The sequence below is a fragment of the Abramis brama genome (genome assembly GCF_963993115.1).
Source record: "Abramis brama genome assembly, chromosome: 1".
Taxonomy (NCBI): Eukaryota; Metazoa; Chordata; class Actinopteri; order Cypriniformes; family Leuciscidae; genus Abramis; species Abramis brama.
Window position 1 is genome coordinate 40,887,744 of NC_139963.1, and position 24,948 is coordinate 40,912,691.

At 37.2% G+C, this 24,948-nt stretch overlaps 1 protein-coding gene across 1 annotated transcript; it reads left to right on the forward strand.

Moving 5' to 3' along the window:
* Positions 1-9,715: 9,715 nt before the first annotated feature.
* LOC311066905 (fibulin-1-like) lies at positions 9,716-24,312 on the forward strand. Its single transcript, XM_084088351.1, has 7 exons — positions 9,716-10,066; positions 11,476-11,565; positions 11,885-12,028; positions 12,115-12,267; positions 12,388-12,540; positions 12,649-12,771; positions 24,082-24,312. The coding sequence occupies exons 1-7, from the start codon at positions 10,039-10,041 to the stop codon at positions 24,228-24,230; spliced, it is 840 nt and encodes a 279-aa protein (XP_083944477.1). The 5' UTR covers positions 9,716-10,038; the 3' UTR covers positions 24,231-24,312.
* The last annotated feature ends 636 nt before the right edge of the window (positions 24,313-24,948 follow it).

The following is a 24,948-nucleotide window of genomic DNA, read 5'->3' on the forward strand; positions in this document are numbered from 1 at the left end:
TGCTCCCGGCACAGGGGGCGGAGCTACAACAGCTTGCATTCACATAGACATGCACTGAAAATTTCAAAAACTTTTAGCCTTTTATGTTCAAACCGGATTCAGACAATGATGGAGAGAATTAAAGGAGAACTCCGGTCAATTTTAACATTGAGCTCATTTTTTTGTAAATTTGGAGTGCTGTCAGTACAGAGAACAACGACAAAAATCAGTGTTGCCTACACCGTGTTATCCTCTTTTTAAAATTTGCACCCTGTTGACTTCAATGGGGCAAGTTTTAAACCTGCTTTTAGCCTCTAAACATCCTTGATGTGTCATTACAAGTGCCCAGCCATTGTGAGTGATTCCTTCAGAGTGAACACGGTGAATCTGACTGCAGTAGATGTGAAAGATATGAATAAAAATGATGTTAATTCAGCCAGCACACATACCTGTATTTACTTCCTGTTTTCGGTCGAAGTCCACACTAGTCAATTGTCGAGTTCTCCACTGTTGCTTAGATACCTATGATCACGCTCGTGAACTCGACAATCAACTATTTTGGACTTCAACCGAAAACAGGAAGTAAATACAGGTATATGCGTCCCTACCAGCCGTTTGTTGTAGTCCTTAAAAATTGATTTCTTTAAAAGCAAATATCTCCCTTGCTTTGAACTTTGAGTATTGTAACTTTGCAGATGTTGTTTATGCTCAAAAAGCAACACACTAATTAAAGTTAAAAAAGTGAAATCAAAATCAACCACCCCTTTAAAAATAAAGAACTAATGCTGAAAAAAAATGGAGCTGTTTGTTGTTAATTCTTGCAGTGTGTTACTTGTACAGTCAGATCAAAATAACTATGACCTATGTCATCTGCATAAATGATTACAGTTAGCATTATGCAGTTAAAAAGAACACTCTCACATTTTAATCAATTCCTGAACATGCTTTTTTTTTTTTAATCCAAAGCCAATGACTTCACATGTGATTGTTTTTTTGGTTCTGACGGTGTGTGAAAATGTTGCCTACTAGTGGTTTTTGAATGTAAATGTAAATTTGAATTTAATATGTAATATGAGTAATGGCAATATTGACGCTTAGCAAGAACCAACCACTAATTAAATTTCGAATGTGTTATGTGTTAAGTCTCAATTTGCCAGGTGTACACAGTGGAATCTTTGCCGTTGGAGAAGATCAGTTTCAGTGGTTTTCTTTTTTTCTCCGTTGGGAGAAATCGTGGAATCGTTTATGTTCATATGGTTGTAGATTGCGTATGAGAAACTACGAGCCGAGCAGAGTACCTTACGGGCATCTCCTGAGCTACCAATCACTTTTAAACATGTTTAAAAAAAAAAGGAAGACAGTCTAAATTTGACAAGTGTAGCTCTCCCAGGCCCGGTTCTACGGGGGTGCTTGAGGGTGCTAAGCACCCTCAAATAAAAGTGAAAGCACCCTCAGATGAAAAATTATTAATAGCACACATAAACGAGATTTTGCCGAAAATAAAACACAGACGGATTTCACACTCTTGCCTATAATAGGATAGCCTACACAAAATAAATAAATTAATAAAATTAAACAAATATATATATATTAAATAAATTATTTCGTTATGCTTTCATGTTTAATGCTTTTGTAGTTGTCCTTTCGTGATCGCGATACGCAAAAGGTGAAGCTGTCTCTTTAATTGCCCACTTTGCTTGCGTGCGTGCTTCCCGCTCAAAAAATTTTGACTTTCTGAGACGGGGCTTTAGGTAACGTTATGTGTGTTGTGTAACGTTAAGCCATAGCGCAGCTTCTTGGTCTTTTGCTGTCAATTGTTTTGAACTGCTTGTCGTTGTTATTGGAGTTGTCATAAAGAATATATAGCAGCAATACCTTGGTGTAATAACGTTACTGCAGCAGTGCTTTATCAATATGTTTATGCATAACGCTAACAATGAATGACTGATTGGGTGTTGATGTGTTGTCATGGTTGTCATATTGTACAGACCCGGCATTCAGCGCTAGTGCATTATGGGTAATTGTTTGTTGGGAGTTGATTTATGCGTTATTACAGCAATATGGTTGGGGTTTGTGTTAGTAAAGTTACGTGTGTTTATGTTCAAGTTAGGTTGGATGTTCTTGGTACATTTTCTGCCTTGTTATGTAAAAATATGTCTCTCACCGTCATGGAGAGAGACGTGTGTAAGGCAGTGACTTTTCGCCATTCTTTTAGAGCGTTCATTTAAAGTTGAAGCCGGTTACAACAAGGGTATCACCATTGTGTAAGTAGGCTATGTGTGGCATGTTTTAATGTTTTGCAAAGTGAAGATTGCTGCTTGTTTACATGCTATTCTATAATTTACTGCCAGATCGTATATTGTTTAACATAACAGCAATTACAGTAGTATTGTTGTATACAACATCCCCAATTTTGAGATATGATTCAGACTGATGACTGAGCTATTTCCTACGATTATGTAAGCAGCACCCTCACTATATTCAGAAGCACCCTCAGTGATTTGGTTCTAGAACCGGGCCTGAGCTCTCCCCTATTACCAAATCATATACATACATCATACAACCACTAGTAGCAACCTTATAGTGTGCGCATTGAAGGGAGTGGATTGGATTCCACTGCTGCTTCAATGTATATGTAATAAGTGATTATAATCAAGGTATTAATCAATGTTTTTTTCCTTCTAAATATCAAATAAGTTGAATGACTTCTCTGGAGATTTTACTTTGTTATAGAAGTTACCAGTGTGATTACTGAAATGTTCTTTTTTTTATGTATTCTTTAATGTCTGTATTTGATATCTGAATGCAGTAACAGTGCTTGCTTATTTAGCCCGGCTTCCCGAAATGAAATAGGGACTTGTTTTGTGTTTTGGTCTTCAATGTGTTTAAACATATAGGGGTCATTGAAGCCAATAGTTTAAGGTACCATTTCTTTGTTTAAGCCTTACTTTCCAGTTAGACTAAAGTGTAGCTCTCCATGAGAGAAAGAATGCATTATCTTGATGTTTTGAGACGACTCTCCTGTTTATAGTTAGAGCCTGGCCAAATCCAACCATGGAAAAGCTGTGTGTCGGTGTGTGTGTGTTAGTCTTTTTGGTTACAGGTTAAGGAACCACTGGCATTATTGGAGATTGACTGAGTTGTTGTTCTGGACATGCTAGCAGCCAGCATCCCAAATCTGAGAACTGGAAGGTCATGACCTGCCTAACTTCAGGGTCCAATCGATGGAGGTTTGCCTCAGTCTATCTGTATGTGTGGAAAATTACTATGTTTATCTATTTCTTAACTAATCAGAAACTGCAACCTGTAAGCAATGACGTAGCTTAGACCTTGGTGTAGGGTGTATAACTGCTGTGATCTTTGTAACTGTAAGCGGGGCGGCCTACGAACTCCTGTGTGAGTCTTGAAGCTGACTTCTGCTGATGAAACTGCAAACTATCTTCAGCAAAACTTTTCTTCAATTTATTATAATTCTGACTCCGGGTCTTCATTCGAACATCTGGTCCTTGGATCCTAAACTGGTTACCCCCTAACAGCACACACACACAAATAGCCTACACTCTCAAGTATGCAGTCATATAGAAGAGAGAGGTTATAGTGCAACATATGTCACTTTGAGTGATTTATGGGCCTTAAGCCCCGCCCCATTTTTGGCGTGGGAATATTCCCACGCTTGCCCCGCCTGTATGGGCGTGAACAGAACCAGGGAAATATTATAAAATAAATTATATATTCAATTATATATTTAATAATATAAAACGTTGTATAAAGTTAAAATACACATATCTTTAGTGTTCTCACACATTTGTAAAACACATTAGTTGCACATTAAAAACTTTAAAAATGTCAATGAAAAAGTTTAAATTTCATTTTCTTAAAGTAATCAAAATGTGTTAGTATTAAAACATTAAACAAATATTAAAACATATCAAACGCATAAACACATACGTACATTTAAAAACTGACTTACGTTTTTACAAGTCCGTTGTTGAAAGAGAACCAAAACTCTTATTATCCATCTCCAAAGGCTTAGAGCTTTTAACTCCAAAAAATGACAAAATCCGAAAAAGCAGATAGTTCTATTTTCTAACATACATTTAAAGAAAAGTTGTACTTTCACAATTACATTGTGTTTAAAGGTGTATAAAACATGGTATAAAGTTAAAATACACATCTTTAGCATGCATACATTTGTAAAATGTTAAAACATTAATGAAAAAAAGTTTAAATTATATTTTCTTAAAGATATCAAAATGTGTTAGTATTAAAACATCTAAAACAACATTTTAAAAATGTTAAAACATTAATGAAAAAAGTTTAAATTATATTTTCTTAAAGATATCAAAATGTGTTAGTATTAAAACATCTAAAACAAAATTTTATGTTAAAACATAAATGTTAAAACATTGAAAAATCAATGTTCAGCTCCGGACCGTGGGAATTTTCCCATGGTCCCCTTTTCTACAAACATCCCCACCCCTCCCCACTTCTGGTCAGGTCATGTGACCGTGGGGAAATTCTCCCACGATCCACATTTGACATAATAAAGTTAAAATACACACGTGTTTAGCGTTCATACATTTGTAAAATGTTAAAACATTAATGAAAAAAAAAAAAGTTTAAAGTCTCTCTTATAGAGACTGTGTCTGTTCCCCGAACTTGGAAATCCAAAAAACGTTTAAACCCATCTAAGGTTAAAATTTGTATTGATGTTCAACAAATAAAAAACAGCTATAATACAGATGAGCAAATGCTAAAGCTTGGGTTGCTGAATATTCGATCGCTTACTTCAAAAGCACTCATTGTTAATGATATGATTTCAGATAATAACCTAGATGTGTTGTGTTTGACAGAAACCTGGCTAAAACCAAACGATTACATTACTTTAAATGAGTCCACCCCGCAAGATTACTGTTATAAACATGAGCCTCGTCTGAAACGCAAAGGGGGTGGTGTTGCTGTAATTTATAGTAATAGTTTCAAAACCACTAAGAAATCAAGTTTTAAATATAATTATTTTGAAGCATTGGTGCTTAATGTAAAAATATACAGTGTAGATAAATCACGTTTGAGATTTGTGCTGGCTACGGTATACAGGCTACCAGGGCACCATACAGACTTTATCAAAGAATTTGCGGACTTTCTATCAGAATTAATATTGACTGCAGATAAAGTACTAATTGTTGGTGATTTTAATATACACATCGATAATGAAAAAGATGCATTGGGATTGGCATTTAAAGACATTATAAACTCAATTGGAGTTAGACAACACGTGTCAGGACCTACTCATCATCGTAATCATACTCTAGATCTAATATTATCACACGGAATAGATGTTGATGCCGTTGAAATTCTGCAGCAGAGTGATGACATCTCAGATCATTACCTAGTCTCATGTAAATTACATTTAGCCAAGGCTGCAAAGCCGACTCCGTGTTTCAAATATGTTAGAACTATCACTTCTGCCACTAAAGATTGCTTTATTAATAATCTTCCTAATCAGTTTCATCATCTCAGCACCCCAGATAGCTTAGAAGAACTAGATATTGCAACAGAAACGTTTAACTCTCTCTTTTCCAGCACTTTAGACACAGTTGCTCTGTTGCTACGCAGAGCTTCTATTTTTGCCAGATGCCGCAATTCAGCACTTATATCGCGAGGTCAGCCGATCCGCAGCCGTTCCAGTTGGTGGAAATCCGGGATGAGACTCAAACGTGAGTACCACTTAAATAGGTATGAGAAATTCAGACCTTTCAAAGTTAGTGACCTGGTGTGGATGAATGATCCAACCACAGAAACAAAGAAACTTGACCCAAAATGGACAAGACTGTATCATGTGGATACTGTGGACTGTGGATCATTTATACAGTGTTGGTGGACCCGAGCAGAACCAAAGGTTGTTCATTATGAACGCTTAAAGTATTGGTCCATGTGAAAGGAACCAGCACTCACTTTCACAGGCACTGGTCAAGATGTAGACAAAAGGACAGACAGCAATACACCACTTTGTCAGGGTCTCCTATATGTTCCACAGCCCTTCTTACACTAGATTACGTTGTTGCTGTGTGAAACCATAATAGATTTTAATTTAACATTGGCTGCCATTTAACATTTAATGTGCAGTTATTTGTATGAAAACATTGCATTCATTACTACGCACTTAAAGCAACAATATGTAATTTTTTTTTGCCGCTAGGGGTCGCTAACCTCTTACAGTAACAAAGGTGTGGATCAGGGGTGCCCAATCCTGCTCCTGCCGATCGACTGTCCTTCACAGTTCATCTCCAACCCTAATCAAACACACCTGAAGCAACCAATTAAGGTCTTCAGGATCACTTGAAAATTAAAGGCAGGAGTGTTTGATTAGGGTTGGAGATGAACTGTGAAGGACAGTCGATCGGCAGGAGCAGGATTGGGCACCACTGGCATAGATTGATAACGCAGTGAACAAGCAGAATCATGGAACTTGCTGTCATTCTGATGGATCTAATAATGTTTATGGATGAGTGAAAATATTCATGTTTTTTTAACATGACTGTGGTATGAAGCAGGGCGCGATTGCTAATGAGAGACAGATATCAGCGCCACACGCGAGTCTCACGGATATAAAGGAATAAGGACATTTCATTCTACCGAACTAACCGCAATTTCTGAATTACTACTCACTTACACAGGTCCGTTTATTTGACGAATTAAACTTGTGAGGTAACGCAGCACTGTTTCACTTTGTCTAACGTTACACTTATACGTGCCACACGCACGAACATGGAGAGCGACACCCGAAAATAGGCGTCGCCCGGAGTTCCTTCTTCTGCTCCCACAAACACTCCACAACACAAGTAGTCAAATAGTCAATATTTATTTTTACATAAGGGTAAGATTTTCTTTCAAAAAGAAAGGTAAATTAATAACTTAGGTTGAGGTATAGTCGGCCAAAACGATCAAGCAAAAAGGGGGTTTTCTAACTAATTTTAGGTCGTCTTTCCTGGAATTAAATAACAAACAAAGATACAATTCTTACCTCCCTGCTGACCAATACACAGGAGAAAATAGTATAAAATAAAAGTGCCTCTGACCTCTCACAGTCTCAGTGATAGATATGGAGCGATAGAGAGAGAGAGAAGAGGCACTACACATGCGCAGTTCGCACACACTTGCTGAACAATATGAAACAGAATTTACATTCCGACACGTAACACACTATAATACTAAACAGCAATTGAGTGTGTTGAAAGTTATGATGTTATTTGTATTAGTTTGTTGGCTATATGAGACTAGCAGTAAGCTAGATCAACATTAGAGTAACATACTGATCATATTCAAACATTTCATCATGTTGAGCAATATAACATTGACATTTTATGTACATTTTCTGTCAAGTCTAAGTTTGTCATGAAGCTCTCGGCATCCCGAAAACTGATATTGATAATTATCAATGACATGTGAATGGTAACTCAAACTCAGAATTTTTCCTCTGCATTCAACCCAACCAAGTTAGTGCATACACATTAGGAGCAGTGAGTACACACACACACACACACACTGCAAACCGTGAACACACACACACCTGGAGCAGTGGGCAGCTAAGTACTATATTATTTCTGTAATAAGCACCCTTTTCAAAAGCTTACACTAAAGTGTACTTCTAATTCATAGTGTGTTCACACCATGTCAGAAGTATAATTATGCATAATTTGGGTGCCCTTGCCCTTTTTCAAAATGAATCGAAAGTGCCCCTCTCAAACAAATATCAATGATAATATTGTGGTCAATAAAAAAAATGCATTTGATTATAATTAACATGATAATGTGTACAAAACTAAAGTAGCCTGAATTCACGTTTATTTTTTTACGTGTCTGTGAGTCTGAGGTGCCGTTGCCATAACTCGTTGCTTTGGGTTGCGTCACTTGCGTGAGTCTTGCTCGAGCGGCAACCTTCCAGCCTGCATTCCAGTCCAAAATTGTCATGCCCTTCACTTGCTAACTTCCCTCCGTCATTGCTTACGCTGCACGAGTGCCACTGGTAGAAACTGCAATGAGCTGAATACGCTCTATACCATAGACAGTCAAAGAAATGGACACAGCGACCCCAAAGACTTCAACGGAGAAAAGTGAAGTCAATTAGAAGCTCTCACTTCCTGATGGCTGAGCGTACTGCGCAGACTCAAACTGAGCTTGATGACATAGATATGACGTGAGCAACCTGTCTGTCTTCTAGCAGCTGTGCCAAGAGAAATCTGAATCATTCCCTTCCGAAACTTGCAGAGACGGAGAGTGTGAGTAGGAGCTGTCCATGAGCTAGGAGCAGGAGCAACTTTTGCTAAGTATTCTAATTAATTATTTTGTCATTTTGACTCCACATCCCCCCGATCTCCATACGGTAATTTCTCTACTGTGCGACAGAGAGTCGCGTGGTTATGACGCAATCGTTAGCCTATTTTTACAAAAACTGCTTTTACGGGGCCATAACGTAAGCTACAAGGTAATGGAGCCTTTTATACATTTTTGTGTTTCTTTAGAAATAAATAATGGACAAATGGAGTCTGTAAACGCCTCAGATGTAAAGTTATTCACTGTCTAACAGCAGTTGATGGTCTGCTAATCAATGGCAGGGATTTGCCCGAAGAGGAAGTGCTTAGGGAAGTTTGCAAGTGCCTGTCTAAAAGTGGACTGGAAACAGTCAGACAGAGCCCCAGTCTCTCTCATGAAGCCAACATGGAAGTGACAAACTGCAGTTCATCGACTGGCCTCTAGAGACAGGCTCCAAAAGGGAGTCATTTCCATATATCCCCCATGTTAAAATGCCCAACTTTACAGCAGAAAAAAAAAATGTTTACAGCCTGGTGCAAATATTGGTTTTGGTTTATATAGCTAATTTTGCCCTTCATGACAACTGTGAGGGCGGTGATTTTTTTATAACTCATCCGTTTAAATTATATTAAGCCTTAAAGTTCTGCATAATTAAGGGCGTTGCCACTTGAGTAACAGGTGAATTGCTGCTGCTGTCACTACTAGCCGTTTTTCTGTTGTTAGCCGTCATGTCACCTCAGCTAATTTCACCTGCTGAACTTGCCATCTCTGCCGTATTTGTGCTTTTTTCGGGATTATTATACAATGATACATTTATGCATTAGAAACTGCATGTGTGATGAAACATCAACACTGAAAGCAGAACGCTCTTCATAGCAACCTGAAAACAGGAAGTAACACGTACAAATGCACACATCATCAGTGTTCAGTGTTACACCGCATGTAGTTTCAGGGTTAAATCAGGGTTAACTAAGTATTTATTTATAAATAAATAATTGGTAACTTTAGTAAGTTCATTTTAATTAATTTTACTTAGTACTTAAGTGTATAATTACACTGTAACAAGTTTATAATAAATATTTAAGACAATTCTCCTAATATAGAACCTTATTTGGCATGTGTGTTTTTTTTAATTCAGTCAAGAACCTTATGGTTCTTATAGAATCCCATTTAACCTTTTTTTCTAACATTGTTGATTTGCAACTTTACCTGAATGCTCTATCTGTAATATTAACAAGATTATAATTTTTTTATTTTTGTTTTATTTTTTTGCTTGTTAATGAAATAGAAAAGATTCCGAGAACAGATTAGCATCTAAGGAACATTACGCAACACCAAACTGACACCATGCAGCTTTTTAAAATTTATGTTAAAAAAAAAAAAAAAAAAAAGACCGCTCACTGTCAGAAAGGGGCTGGACTGCACTCAAAAACTCTAACAGGCACTTCAGGCTTGTTCAACATTTAGAGTCAGCAAGAAAGACACAAGACCTCGCCTGGGAAGAAAGATTAAGAAAAGGAGGCATTCAATTAAAAAAGTCTCACAACTTATGTTTTTTTTTCTAGATAGTGAGAGAAAAGTGAAGAGTCTAGCCCTGCATAGAAACAGAAGATAGTTGGTGAGGAGCCTGAAGAAAGACGACCTTTGAAGAGTCTCAAGAATTTTCTTGCATGGAATTGATCAGGATCAAATCATAAGTTGTTTTCGTTTATTTTTACATTTGTAAGTCTCTTTCACTCTTCGACCATGAGGAACATGTATCTGCTGAGTCTGGGTGAGTCACACTTTTTCTTTTTAGGATTGAAGTTTCCACAGATCAATGTAGAGACAGATGTTTGTATGGAGCCACTGTGTGGTTTTGCTAACTTGTTTGCTAAAAACCGGGACTGATATGTTTGCAAACACTGCCATGAACCTTCAAAGACACTGAAATAGTAAAATCACAATATACTTTGTGAGTTCAGTAAGGGATGTTGTGGGACAATGATATGTGAAACTGTGTGTTGTTTAGCTCAAAGTTAAAGGGTGAGTTCAGCCAAATATGACAAATCTGTCATTATTCACTCACCTTCACTCTTAGAACCATATAGGGTTCTTGACTAAATTTTAAAGAACCCTTTATGCAAAAAAAAAAAAAACTATATTAGGAGAAATGTCTTAATTGTTTGCATAATACTTTCATGTTTAACAGTTTAAAGTTCGTTTACAAGCTGATTAATTAATAAAATATAATTAAAAAAAATAATTTAAACAAAATCAATTAAAAACTGAACTCAGAAAATTACCCCATGATGGAACCCTTAAAAGGTTCTACATTTGAAGCGTCTGACAGAATCCTTTAAGGTTCTATACAAAGCCTTTTCTTCTAAGAGAGATCTCATTTTAACCTGTATGACTTTTTTTCTGTTGGACATAAAATATATATGTATTATATGTGACATTAAACTTTCTGCTAGGCTGAAAAGAAGAACAAATTCATAAAACAATTGTTTGTCTGGTGCTTACATGAGCAAGACCACATCTTAGGTTATGGTGGAGTCACCACTGTGGGTTGTAAAAAGTCTTACACTTTTTTTAAGAGTCTTCTGGGTGACCCTGCCTGTGGTCAGAGCATGTGACAGTGTGTCGGTCTGAGTGCTGGTTATTTAAGTTAAATCTGTTAGTTACAGAGCACATAATGAGTGGAAATAGCATTAGATGAATAGAATAATTCATTTATATATATATATATATCCTTCCAATTTTGTCTTCTCAGACTGTTTTTCCTAGTTAATAACAATTTAGCCATCATGGGTGATAAATAAAGGGCAATTTTGGCATAATGTCTTATGAGATTAGATAGGCAAGAACATGGCTTAGTTTGAAATGCATAACACTTAAATGCTCAATGGCACCAATGTTTACAAACACAGTTCATTTACACTGATTTCCAATATTCCGAGGCCACTACTGAAAATTATTCTATTTTCTATTAAATACAAACGGTTTCATTACTTGAATGGAAATGAACACAAATATCAGAATGTCTTAGTATTTTGTTCTATTTATTTGCAGGTTAATATAAAAACATACGTATATCTTAGATTTTCAATGTGGTCTCAGACATTTGGACCTCTGTGCATCAAGCTACACACCAAAGACACTAAACATGAAGTAAAAGACACTTTTTATTTGTGTTTATAGGTCTTCTATTGGCACTGACAGAGAACATCATGAGAACATCAACACTTGAATGTTTGAACGGATTTCAAAGGAAAAGGGGAAAGTGTGTAGGTATGGATAAAAAGAATAACATATGATATACAACTCTTTTTCAAGAGCTTTAAGCAATATCAGGGCTCAACATGATTTTACTTGGATTGTACGTGTACATTTATACTGGCCACAAAAAAAAAAAAAAAATTGATAATCAAGTTTTGTAGATATTGTTTTAAAATGATTTTTTTTTAAATAGCTGTAATTAAAAAATAGCTACAAATTATACTGCAGATAGGACACATTTATGTACTGAATCTGCACTCATTAATAAACTGTAACCAAAAATAAAGAAAAAGTGCTGTGGTTATTCATACATTTTCTGTCATTACTATAGATGAAAATGAGTGTGAGTCTAAACCAAAAGATTGCGGAGAAAATGCAATGTGCACCAATACAATTGGAAGTCACTATTGTCATTGTAAAGAAGGGTTCACACCAACTCACAATTTCACACAAAGGGATGAAATTAAATGCCAAGGTAAAGAAGAGAGCTTGATATGATGCATCTCATATGACCTCTGTGCAGCAGAAACAACATCTGAATCTCTGTTCTTCTCATTTCAGACATCAATGAATGTGCGAATGGAAGTGATGTTTGTGGTCCTAATGCAGAATGCTTCAATTATGTAGGAGGTTATTCATGCACATGTGAAACTGGCTACGTTTCCAGCAATGGGAACAAGACATTTATTGCAGGACAAGAAGATCAGTGTATCGGTGAGAAACTATTAGAGCTATAGACATTGTCTGGTCATCTATTGTGCAACATTGCTTTTGGTCTAAAGTGAGAGTTTTCAGGTAAAATGTTGTTGTTTATTGTCTGTCCCTAAATTACAGACAGAAATGAATGCGAGGATGATCCCAGTTTTTGTGGAATAAATGCAACATGTCATAACACCCCCGGTGCATCTTACTGCACCTGTGCTGAGGGCTTCAGACTGAAGTCAGGAGAAACTAACTTCACTGATCCAAAAGACAAACCCTGCAGGAGTAGGTCCTTTAAGACTGTAAAGTCCAAGTTTTGACACATTGAAACTTCAGATTATTTTTGAGAAATGTAAGATCCTTCTCCAACATGTTGTTTTCATATTGTTAAAGGTGTATGTGACATTGATAAATCTATCTGTGGAGAAGGAATCTGCAAAAACAGCAAAGACGGCCATGAATGTGTGTGCATGTCAGGATTCACCAACTATGGTCTCAAACAAATGAAATGCACAGGTTAGTGTTCTCTGTTAAGATCTGATCCTTTTGGTTCCGAAATATATCTTAAATTTCATGCTTTCCAAACATTCATAGCACACAACCTGCCTGCGTTTGCACCATTGATGCAAAAATAGACACACATTTGGAAATATTGTCTAACATGTAAGTTAGACTAAAATTTACACTGTTTTTTTCCTGATTTAACCCTAATTTAACTAGTTTTGTTGGTATGTATTGGGTTGATTCAGTGATATTAAATAATATTTTTGACTTCAATAAAGTTTTATTGTTATGCAAACACACTAAATCTGTGCTATGGTCTGAATATCAGTTGTGATCACAGCTGCACGTTTTCTTCTGTAATATTGCTTAATAGCTATAATATATATTTTTAGCCACTGGGCTGTTTTGTTACGCAGACCTGGCAACCCTGGAAAAGTTATGCAATACTTGTTGTGTCTGTTAACCAAGCAGTTTTCACTACATTCTGCTTTTATTTTTACTTCCATAAATTTGTAATTAAAGCCAGTACCATTATTACATGAAAGAACCAGATGAACGTTCTATAAACTCTTTTGGCGTTTCATATTGTAGATTAAGTCTTAAGGTTTTAACAGTCTTCAAAGCACACAATCTTTAACTGTGTCTTCAACCATCTATCATTATTCGGTCAGTATGGAGCTCAGGTAACTTCCTTTTGTGCGCTGTATGCATTCTTTCTCTGTATTTCAGTGGATTTTACATAACATTATATATGCATGATAGACACCTTTTTCCAACATGACACTTCACCGGCATTGGCATTGGATTTCAAAACTGCTTCCAGAATAAATGGACAATGGACTGTAGTGGGTGCAGGTCACTATAGTTAATTTATGTAAGTAAGGACAGCATGGTGTCTGAATAAATTTTGGATATATATATATATATATATATATATATATATATATATATATATATATATATATATATATATATATATACTTATTACTGTCACAATCTCAGCCTGTGTTCCCCATGTCTTGTGTGACGACTTTTTTTAATTTTCTGTCTTGTGCCATGTTTTGTAGTTCTTTGTAGTTTTTGTGATCCTCTTGGTTTTGTTCCTTGAGTTCCGTGTTTTCTGTTTAATGTGTTACATTATACATTACATCCTTGCCTTTGCCTGCTTTTCCTAGCACGTTAGAACTAGGCTTAACTGAATTCCGAACTTTCACAACCAATTCGTACAAATTCGTACAAGTGAGTAAAAGGTGTAGCCTGGCAAGCCAGACCTACATCAAGATGTTAGGTCTGGCAACTCACCATAGACACGGCTCAATCCGAGGGGCGGGATAAACGGCTGTCTTTCAAATTCCCTCTGCACGCTTCAACCAACCAGAGCGTTTTCCCAACAGCGGAGCTAACGTTAGTTGATAGATTCAACTTTTGAACTTTCTACATCTATAGGACTAGAAACAACACCTTATTGCCTTTTTAACAACTTCAGTTATTCATGTGACAGTTCTGAGGTCTGGCAAACATGAAAAACTTGGTCAGTCTACAAACATTATTTGCAAATATTGTCTATAAAGCTGCTGAAGTCTTGATATAGAACAAGATGATTTCCGTTTCTGAAGTCTAATATGTTACCTGTTTTTTTACAACTGTCGATTTTCATTGCCGCCCACTAGCCATTTACAGCCCAACAAAGTTAATTGAAAATAATGTTGTAGTCCTCATTGGTTTGGTGACAGTAACACCTACTGGTCAGAAACAATAGTGCTGGTTTAACATTTTTAAGAGAAACTGCTGTACCTGAGCAACACTGAGCTGAGGTATAGAGAACAACACTTAAGCCTAATCTGATTTATCATGTAGGCTATGTTTTACAATCAAGAAACCATGACCATGCATTAAAAAACAGCACATTGTTTTCATTGTGAACTAGAGCCGGTCCCTCCAGCCGACATGAAGTCAGAATTTTACAGCCCATACATCATTGTGACCCGTTCAAGATGCTTACGCAGAAACACATTCTCACGTGCGTTCGCAGCCGTGGTTTGCTGTGACTAACCTGAAGGACACATTCCTTCTCTTCCCTTTACCTCTGTTTTACAGAGTCACCACGTGTATACATTTTTAAGGCCAGACAAGTAGTTTGTTGAGAGTTAATTTGTAAAAAAGGACTACACCCCTGCTCACATTAAAACACGCTTACCTATGGACTAAACACGTGATGCGCGACGTCGGTGTTTGCGCAGAGGTTGCGTAGGTTTGCGCAGAGAGAACTGATAATCGTTTGCACATTGGAACCTATTTCCGGGAGTGCATTCTCGAGCCACCAGGAGCACGTTGAGGGTTTTCTGTTAGAACGGTGTTGTGTTAGCGGTCCCTAAGTTAATAACTAATGATCTTTGCGACGGAAGTGAATCAATCAATCAAAACTAACTTTAGCTGGACAATAACTTTATTCTAGAAAAAGCCAAAGCCAAAACAATCTCTGTTACTGTAATTAAGTTGGCTTGGAAAAGCCAACTTACTGATATTGTACTTAAGATTATTATTATTAAGTTGGCTTGGAAAAGCCAATTTACTGATATTGTACTGAAGATTATTATTATTAAGTTGGCTTGGAAAAGCCAATTTACTGATTGTACTTAAGATTAGCTATTATTATTATTGGGTGCTTGCTAAAGGCATTGTGTTTGCTCATACTTATTATTATTTTCTTATTTATTATTCCGCCAAAAGTTTGACTCCTCCCGCAGCTTTTGTCACAGACCCACGAATGAGGCATCAAATCGTGAAGGATCATTTTATATATTTTGTTTTAAAGAATTCACTTTGTTTTAATTTTTTTTTTAATTTGATTAAATTGTATGACTTAAAAAGCTTTTCATCACAAGAAAAAATAAGTAACCAATTAAATTGAAGTATTAAGCAAATATTTAAGGCAATTCTCCTAATATAGAACCTTATTTGGCATATGTGTTCTTTAAAATTCAGTTAAGAACCTTAGGGTTCAATATAGAATCTGTAATATGAACAATATTATTATTATTATTATTTCTTTGCTTCTTAATGAAATAGAAAAGATTCCGAGAACAGATAGCATCTAAGGAACTTTACGCAACACCAAACTGACACCATGAAGCTTATTTTAATTTTATTGTAAAAAATAAATAAATAAAAAAAGACAATAAAAAAGGGCTTTTCAGCCCTATATGGGATCACCTAAAGAGAGGAATCACAACATATGGGCATCTAGTCTAGAACAGGGGCTGACCAACCGGCGATACACACCAGTACTGGACCTCCTTTCAGCCCCTGTACTAGACTAGATGCCCATGTGATTCATCTCTTTAGCTGATCCCATATGTAGGGCTGAACGATTAATTGCATTTGCGATAATATCGCAATATGATGAAACACAATGTTTTAACCGCAAAAGCTGCGATTACACTCTGGTCATGTGACACGCGAGAGAAAAGCAGTCTGCAGATGTAGCATCAACTTGGCACGCGGCCTGGCATACAGGAAAGAACACTGTTTAATGTGTTATTATGTTATAATTATATAATTAATATATAATGATATATTATGTTATAGATTCTCTCTCCAACGATTCTGGATTGAATCAGAGAATTTCAGAATCGAGTCTGAGCTTAGTTTTTAAACACAGATGCGTGATGACGCTGCGTGTGTATTAGAAATAACCGTATTCTGCTTGCTTCTAATTTCTCTCTCTCTCTCTCTCTCTCTCTCTCTCTCTCTCTCTCTCTCTCTCTCTCTCTTTCACACGACACCGCTCGAACCTTAATAATCTTTCATAAAGTTTGGAAAGGTTTAAGCGAATTACAAAGACATTCGCGGGCTTTATCGCACAGGTTATGCCATTTTGCTTGATGTTACTCTTGCAGTGCGCGGTCTCGCCCACCGGAATTTTCCTCACAAATGCTCTACTAAGGCATCATTTATGTCTTTTGGAATGCCGTTGGCTTACCGTATATATTAAAAATATGCAAATCACTGAGAAGGCTGCTTTCAATTGAAAATACTCACGCGCTCGCACATGCGGCTATGAGCGACTAATGTTAGCATACTAATTTCTGCTAATGTTAGGTTCGCATCTTTTCTCTTTATTCCAGAGCATTTGATGTTTTGTATTGATTACACTACATGTGTCGTTACACTACATCCTTATGCATCGCTTTCTGCCAGGACTTTTACGTGCTTTTCTCAACTCACAGAAGTGACGTTAACGTTTTTTTAGCAGTAGCATGAGAAAACTTCCATGCTTCCTGGAATCACTCAATATCAAATTCACAAGCTTGGGCAGAGCGTGCTTACTGTAAAGAAAACACACTAAAACTGTTTTAGTGACAACAGCATTTTTAACTGTTCATGTTTCTTCTTTAAAAATAAAGATAATGTTTGTTGTTAATTCTTGCAGTGTTGCAGTGTTTTACTTGTACAGTCAAATCAAAATAACTATGACCTTTGTAACTATGTCATCTACATAAATTATTACAATTAACATATGCAGATAAAAATAATACTCTCACATTTTTTTTATCAATTCCTGAACATGCATTTTTTTTTCTATCCAAAGCCAATGATTTAACATTTGATTGTTTTTTGTTTCTAATGTTGCATACCGGGACTAGTGATCTCTGAATATAAATATGAGTTTATTATGTAAAATGAGTAATGGCAATATTGACGCTTAGTAAGCACCACTAATTCAATTTTTTATGTGTTATGTGTCAAGTCTCTTTTTTCTTGTTATGTGGGAGCGTATTTACTTTGTGTTGTTGGGGAAGATGTATATATTCATGGTCTAGTTTTCCCTGGTGAGTTTCTTTTTTTCTCTCGTTTATGTAATGACTCTGTAAGACTGGACGAACTGGAAGAGAGAGCTACTCTCTGAGAGAACAAAGGAAATTAACATTTGAACTCACCCTTGTGCACTATCGAGACAAAAGTCTCACCTCCGAATCATCCTAATCTAAATTTCTTCCCCTCATCCCCCACTCCTTCTCTATCAAGCTGAGATCACCAAAAACTCACCCAAGAATCTAAATGGTTTAATGTGAATAATTATCATGCAGTATTACACGTTTAGTATCATTTGAAATGTCTCAGTTCGACTGGTACAAATGTCTCATTTCCAAATAAGTAAAACAAAAGGTAATACGGTTTTTAAGAGTTTAGAGATAACTGGCACACAAGGAGGGTTGGTCTCTAGGCAAATGGTCTCCCACCCCCAAAAGGTGTCAACTCTGAATGTAAATTCCCATTGTTAGCAGATGTTTCCATGTGAAAGAAGTCTTGACTATATAATGGAATGCAACAAAGGGCTATTGGCCTTTTTGTAACTCAAGTTGGCCCATGATGCTAAGAGTGACCAAAACTCTTAGAATTTATTCTGATTCAAGGGGAATCAGAATGTCAAATCCTGACCGGGCGAGAGGAGGAGCTGGGGATGGAGGAGGGTAATTAACTCCTGATAAATGTGATAGCTGCTGATAATACTGAAGGAGCTTATATATGTATATGGTGATAGGCGTCGTATTCCTATAGGTAGATGTGGATCAGCTGATGCGAGCTTGACTAACGTGACCTGCCAGAACTAACGCTACGCTTGCTTTTCATTAAAGAGTTAAAAAGAATACTCAAACATTCGCTCACTTTTAATGATGCACAGATATCATTAAAACCTTTTCATTTACAGTGAGGAAAATAAGTATTTGAACACCCTGCTATTTTGCAAGTTCTCCCACTTGGAAATCATGGAGGGGTCTGAAATTGTCATCGTAGGTGCATGTCCACTGTGAGAGACATAATCTAAAAAAAAAAATCCAGAAATCACAATATATGATTTTTTAACTATTTATTTGTATGATACAGCTGCAAATAAGTATTTGAACACCTGTCTATCAGCTAGAATTCTGACCCTCAAAGACCTGTTAGTCTGCCTTTAAAATGTCCACCTCCACTCCATTTATTATCCTAAATTAGATGCACCTGTTTGAGGTCGTTAGCTGCATAAAGACACCTGTCCACCCCATACAACCGGTAAGAATCCAACTACTAACATGGCCAAGACCAAAGAGCTGTCCAAAGACACTAGAGACAAAATTGTACACCTCCACAAGGCTGGAAAGGGCTACGGGGAAATTGCCAAGCAGCTTGGTGAAAAAAGGTCCACTGTTGGAGCAATCATTAGAAAATGGAAGAAGCTAAACATGACTGTCAATCTCCCTCGGACTGGGGCTCCATGCAAGATCTCACCTCGTGGGGTCTCAATGATCCTAAGAAAGGTGAGAAATCAGCCCAGAACTACACAGGAGGAGCTGGTCAATGACCTGAAAACTGTATTAAGGAGAGGATGACCGGGGCCATGTATTGCGAGATTTTGGGGAACAACCTCCTTCCCTCAGTTAGAGCATTGAAGATGGGTCGAGGCTGGGTCTTCCAACATGACAATGACCTGAAGCACACAGCCAGGATAACCAAGGAGTGGCTCTGTAAGAAGCATATCAAGGTTCTGGCGTGGCCTAGCCAGTCTCCAGACCTAAACCCAATAGAGAATCTTTGGAGGGAGCTCAAACTCCGTGTTTCTCAGCGACAGCCCAGAAACCTGACTGATCTAGAGAAGATCTGTGTGGAGGAGTGGGCCAAAATCCCTCCTGCAGTGTGTGCAAACCTGGTGAAAAACTACAGGAAACGTTTGACCTCTGTAATTGCAAACAAAGGCTACTGTACCAAATATTAACATTGATTTTCTCAGGTGTTCAAATACTTATTTGCAGCTGTATCATACAAATAAATAGTTAAAAAATCATACATTGTGATTTCTGGATTTTTTTTTTTAGATTATGTCTCTCACAGTGGACATGCACCTACGATGACAATTTCAGACCCCTCCATGATTTCTAAGTGGGAGAACTTGCAAAATAGCAGGGTGTTCAAATACTTATTTTCCTCACTGTATGGAGTCAGATGAAATAACGAGAAAATACATATGAGAAAATGTATTGCATTTAATCCTAAATACTTTGCCACGAGAAAAGACCTTCCCCACTGTCCAGACTTTGGGCCGATCGAGTGCGGGCTTACAACTCACAGGTGAAGCTGCTAACGAGTGACCTGATTGGTGACAGGAGTGAGGCCATCCTTAAAAATATTTTGGTTTGCAGTAACAGCAAAAAAAAAAAGAAAAAAAGGGTCGGTAGGTAGGTATATATTTTTTATATATATATAAAAAATAATATAAAAAAGTTTTTTTTTTTTTATAAAAAAAAAAAAGGGGGGGGGGGGGGGGGGAGAGTGAACGAACATTTTTCACCGATGTCTAGGGGCTGTTTACACCAGGCCACTTCATGCGTTTTCTCAGATCGGATTGCAATCTGATTTATCAAAACGATTCCATTTACACCTGGTTACATAGGCTAAATGTGTGTGTTTTTTGCGGATATAAATCCGATCTTCAATTCCCGCTATATGCAGATTTAGGAGTGCACGTCACCGAAAGCAACAGTTATGAGACGCATTATTTTATTGATCATCAGCTAAAATTTCTGAATCAAAGCCCGCAATAAGAGAAAGCGGAAACAGCCCTGGTAAGATCATTTTGTTTCTTTACATTTAATGAAGATGATTGTGTGTTAAGCGTCTGCGACTTACTTTCACTTTGATTTGCGATAGCACGTTGATGCTCAGCTTCATCTGCGGCGATGCGTGTTGCAGTAGCGTCGTCATATCTGACAATAACATGACATATAGCCTATAACACGCTCTCACATGTTTATTTTTTAATAAACCATATTCAACAACATATAAAAATGAAATAATCTTTAGAGTAAAGCCGCAGCCATCATTACCAAGCGCGAACCATTGACAGTGAATGAAACGAAGCGAACTTAGCCTACAGGCCGTAGCGTGACATGCGTTAACCAATGGTGTAAACATAATCATAGATGACGCGCCACGGGTTTTTATTTAAAAAGAAAGAACGTAGCTTATGTTTGTATGTAGGTCTAGGCAATTTATATTCACAATACTTAATAACTATTATTTTATTGCATTTGTATTAGTTGTTTGAAGAGTTAAAAAAAAAAATCGGTCGGTCTTAACCGGCAAGTCGGTCGGACTAAAAGGGAAAAAAAATAAATAATTGGGTCGGTGCTAAATTGACAGGGTCGGTCGGGTTACGGCAAACAAGAATATTTTTAAGGATGGCCTGATTGGCGCTGTACTTAAGTTTCCTGAACCATCATGGATACAGCTTCCTGCTCTCATGGCTTCATTGATGGACAGATGTGTTCAGTGTTGATGCAGTACAGTGTACATATACTGATTGTTAAAGGACTGGTACACGAGACATTTGATGTAAACCACTACCTTTTGCTAAGTTGTGAATTATTGTTCTGTTAAGCCTTTATCCTTCATCCTAATTGTATAGAATCGGAGCATGGTAGGGATGTGGGTGCCTCTTTAATTTATTATTTGTTTTCTCTTGTTTATGATAAGTAGGGAGGGAAGCTTTTGTACTTTTTGTTTGTTATCTGATTTCTAGGTTACTATCCTTAGTTAGCTTTAGGGCTGTGTTCAACCAAAGAAATGCTTAGTCGACCAAAGTCCTGTCCTGCACAACGATTAGTCGACTAAAAAAAAAAAAAAAAAGACGCGATGTTTTGCATTTTGAACATTTATTAAACAATTGTCATAGAGCATTTATAAAACAACAACGAAAAAACGTTTTTTAAATTTTTTTTAATGACACCTGGGATCCCCCGCGAAACAGTTCTCATTCGCGCTTGAATAAGGCCGGCGACACACTGGCTGCTGGCGTGAGAGTCTCAGCTGCGTTGGGTGTCTGTTTTTATTTCGGCTCCCATGTTAATAGGTTGGAGTTTGTACACTGCCTGCGTGAGACACGCGTCTCAGGCGAGGCTCGAGCCACGCGGAAAACGCGTGCATGCTAGAAATAGATCCGACGCCCGAGTGTTCCAGCAACGGGAGTGTTCTCTGGCTAGAGCCAGAACAGCGGAGTTTGTATGGACCGAAGTGCATGTCTGAGCTTGTATTGCTGCTGTTGCTTTGACATTGTGGAAAATAGAATAATAGAAACAAAATGTATTAGACTTTTTACCCGTTATTATCAATCTAAATTAATCTCGTTTTTAATTTAGGCTAACTTAATTTCGTTTTTCTTTATTTAAATTTCGTTTTTTCTTTATTTAAATGTAGTTTTTCTTTACTTAAATTTCGTTTTTTCTTTATTTAAATTTAGTTTTTCTTTAGGCCTATTCAAATTTCGTTTTTCTTTATTTAAATTTCGTTTTTCTTTATTTAAATTTCATTTTTTCTGTATTTAAATTTCGTTTTTTTCTTTATTTAAATTTCGTTTTTCTTTATTTAAATTTCGTTTTTCTTTATTTAAATCTACCCTTTACTGTGTCAGTAATTTGTTAGTCAGAAAAATATTAGACTACCTTAAAAGTATTGCTTTAACAGACTGTGTGCGTTTTATATCACTAGTGCAGTGTCCGTTTAGCCCTGCTCGCGTGAGGTGCGCCGCTTCCCGCTCGCGCTGTTCTGTAGTTTACTACTAATTCTGAACGTGTCGCGTCTCTGTCTATATTGCACCAAATGCGACACTGCACTCCCTTGTGAAGTCGATTGGATGAACGGTTCTCGAAATAATCAAAATGCAAACGGACAGACAGACACATAGAGATTACTACCTATATTCCTTACTGAGCGCGAAGCAGCAGTGCAGCCAGCCACAGGTGCGGTTCCCGAGTGTTCTACGTGGTGCGCTAAACTGTGGCGCTGTTACAAAATAGCCTAAATTAAAGCATTCAAAGTTGGGGATAAAAAATAGGCTAATTATATGTAGAATATATAACTGCTTAAAGGAATAAATATCAAGGAGTAAATCAATGAAAATTTCTTTATTGGTGAAAAAGTAAAAATAAATTATGCGACTGGTCGACCAATGAGAATGTCAGTCGACCAAGACGGCATCGACCGATTAGTCACTAAACGACTAAAGTTGACAGCCCTAGTTAGCTTTATTTGTTTTGGCTTTCCCCCCTCCTGAAGTTTATGTTGCTCCTTATTTACTTATAATAAATTCACTTTTTGCACTTTAAAGAGTGTTTTGAAGCCTTGGGAGTGAGGGACAACAGGGATCTTGTTGATCGGCTCCCTGTTAATTCTTATGGATGGTTTTGTTCTCTTTGAGTAGAGATCTTACTTAATTCGTAACATCCTGCATTAAGAATGAATAAAACAAAATCTGAAGACCAGTGTGTGCTTCTTTTCACACTGCATGATCGAGGTTTATTTTGCATCAAGACACCATCAACTAGGAATTTGTGTGCACAGTGCAATCTTTGTCGTTGTAGAAGCTCAATTTCAGTGGCTTTCTTTTTTCTCCGTTGGGAGAAATCGTGGGTCGATCATTGATGTTTGTATGGTTGTGGATTGCATCATGTAAGAGAAATTACGAGCTGAGTAGCCTACCTTACGGGCATCTCCTGAGCTCCCGATCATTTTTAAACATGTTTAAAAAAATTCAGGGAGTCAGCTCGAATTTGACCAGTGACCAAACCCTCAGTCTCTCATATAAATATTGACTTCTTGTAGATTTTTTTTGTTTTTGTTACAGTTATGGTTTTTACAGAGTGTGATGCTACTCAATCCACAGTGCGAAACATGCAGACGACTATTGTAGTCCGATTCTCCAAACGACTCTTACGAGCCGTTTCTTTTTAATGAATTGAAATAATACAGCGCGACCAGTGTAGAGCAGCCTAATTCCTGAACAAATAACTGTAATGAGCGTGGTTGTGCTCAGTATATATATATATGTCATTATTTTTAATGGTTCATTTTATAAATAAACAAACAATGCCTTTTTAAAATATTCTAGAGTTGATGCTTTGTGTCACCATGGGCGCTGTAAAATAAGATTAGGACAATTCTAAGGGCCCCGGTCAGACAGGTGGCCCGTTAGGCGCTCATCCATACCAACAGCAATTCACACGTGATTCTTTTACCCATTCTGTTGTTCTGGATTATAGTGTATCATGACGCCACCAATTTAGTAATTTCCTGCTGTATTTCCTCTTTCACCCCCAGTCTCTCAGCATCAGATTGACTCATGTCTGATGTAGTAGGCTATACATGTTTCTATTTTTCTGAGGAAAAATCTAACAAAACTTTCCATATACTGTAGGCATATTTGCTAGAGTCTACTGACAGTGTCACCACTGTTAAACAGATAGTGACCAGTGTAGACTGATTCTCTTGTTTTGTTCTCTCATCCAGTTCCTGTGTCTGAGTTCCAAGCTGAGTCATTCTGTACTGCACGCGGAGATCATTCTGGAGTTTTCTTCAACCTGCCGTCCGGTCTGAGTTACCACGCTGTGTTTAATTGCTGTCTCTTCATCTCTCTCTCCTTTGGATTGCTGCACTGAGTCTGCCAGCCTTATGACTGTTCTTTTCTGAGTATTTTTCGCTGTCCTGTCTGTCACAATAAACTGCTTACCTGCAATTGGATCTACGACTCTCATTCTGACACTACTACAGTTATATTGTAGAAATACTACAGTAAAACCATAGTAACCATGATTGTAGTAACCATGGTTTTTGGAGGAAAGCATGGTGTCACGATCCACACACGGGAAACGGGTAAGATCCAAAAGCAGTTTAATGGGTAATCCGTAAATTGTAAACCAGTCCAGGCAAGGGTCAAAACCATATAAGCAATCCAATAAACAAGAACAATACAGGTAGTGATGTTACGTCTGACACCGACGCTCCGAAGCTTGCTTCAAACTCGAACAGTCCTTGCAATGAACCACTGCTTCGGAGCTTGTATCATTACGTCACTAGTCACGTGAAAATGACTTCTGAAGCAAACACACTGGTTCACTCCTGTAGTGAACCACCTGACTGCTTTGACAGCCCAATCCAGTGTTGACAGGTTTGAAACCTGGCGGCTGTATTTCTTATAAAAGTGAAGGTAAAAAAACTATAGAAACCATTACAGAAATTCTATTGGATTTAATGGTTTTCATGGGAATTTTATTGGTTGTAATGGGAATTATAGTGGACTCTATAGTTTACTTCACCAGGAGATGGTGCTGCAATTTATATTTGAATGAAGCTTCGAGTAATGAACCATTTTTGACA